Raw genomic sequence first — 1,179 nt, forward strand, 5'->3', positions numbered from 1 at the left:
TTGCTCTAGACATAACAAAGGAAACATTAAATTGATTATCTGATTTAGGAATCCGCAAGTAAATACAAGAGCCATATCCTTTCTCAGAGGAATCACTAAAAGCATGAACTTCCAAGCCAGTTACTGAATTCAAAGATAGGCCTGGAAAATAGCATCTGTCAATCTCAAAATTCTTAATTAATTGAATGCTGTTAATCCAGCACTGAAACTTATATTGCAACTCATGAGGCAAAATTTCATCCCAGCCAAGTCCTAGACGCCAAATCTCTTGAAAATTTTTTTTAGCATACATAGAGAAAGGACTAATTAAGCCAAGAGGATCAAACAGTCTAGCAATGAAACTTAATACATTTCTTTTAGTGAAATTTAAATCAAACTTATTATCCAAGTTGAGACCCTTAAAGGAAAACACATCTTCTGAGGGATTCCAGAACATTCCTAACAATCTTGTTACACCAACCTCATGTTCAAACTGTTCATGCTGATTAATCAAAAAATCATTGTTAGTGTGTCATTTGGATAAAGTCATGCCTTCATCGGACAATATACTTTTAGCTTCACTAAACATTTTGCAGGCTTCTTCTACAGTATCTGCTCCTGAGAGCCAATCATCAACATATAAATTTTCCTTAAGTTCTTGTACTGTGACAGAATTATGGTAAGAGTCTAAATGGTGTTTGATAGTGGCAGTCAATAAAAATGGACTACTAGTGTTACCAAAGGGCACCCTCACAAATCTCATCACACGAACTATATCACCACATTGCCACAAAAAAGGGTGAACATCTTGATCAGGGCGTTGTACTTTTATCTGCAAAAAGTCTTTAGTAATGTCTGCTGTGAAGGCAATATTCCATCTTCTGAATCTTATTAAAATTTCTACAAGATCAGAAATTAATGAGGGACCAGATTCCAAACAATCATTCAGTGAAACACCATTAGGTCCTGCTGCAGAAGCATCAAAAACAGGCCTTACTTTAGAGGAAACACTGTCTCTAATTACTGGTCTATGTGGCATATAGTAAGTGGGATAAGGACTTTCTAACTCAGAGAAAGGAACCTCAACAATAATGTTATCCTGCTCATAACTCTTAAATACCTTGTCATATTCTTCTTTCAGATCAGGGTTTTTGTCAAATTTATAGTTCAGTACAGACAATCTCTTTCTAGCATGTTTCT

The 1,179-nt window shown here is 35.4% G+C and overlaps 1 protein-coding gene across 1 annotated transcript in view; it reads right to left on the reverse strand.

Annotated features, from left to right (window-relative positions):
• Window positions 1–511: 511 nt before the first annotated feature.
• The window catches only part of LOC145416247 (uncharacterized), a 2,747-nt gene continuing 2,079 nt past the window's right edge, over window positions 512–1,179 (reverse strand). Inside the window, 1 exon segment of the mRNA XM_080285249.1 lies at window positions 512–642. Coding sequence (XP_080141375.1) covers window positions 512–642 — 131 coding nt within the window.

Source organism: Coenobita brevimanus, chromosome 105 (genome assembly GCF_032717465.1).
Source record: "Coenobita brevimanus isolate Jiangsu-jjx chromosome 105, ASM3271746v2, whole genome shotgun sequence".
NCBI classification, from domain to species: Eukaryota; Metazoa; Arthropoda; class Malacostraca; order Decapoda; family Coenobitidae; genus Coenobita; species Coenobita brevimanus.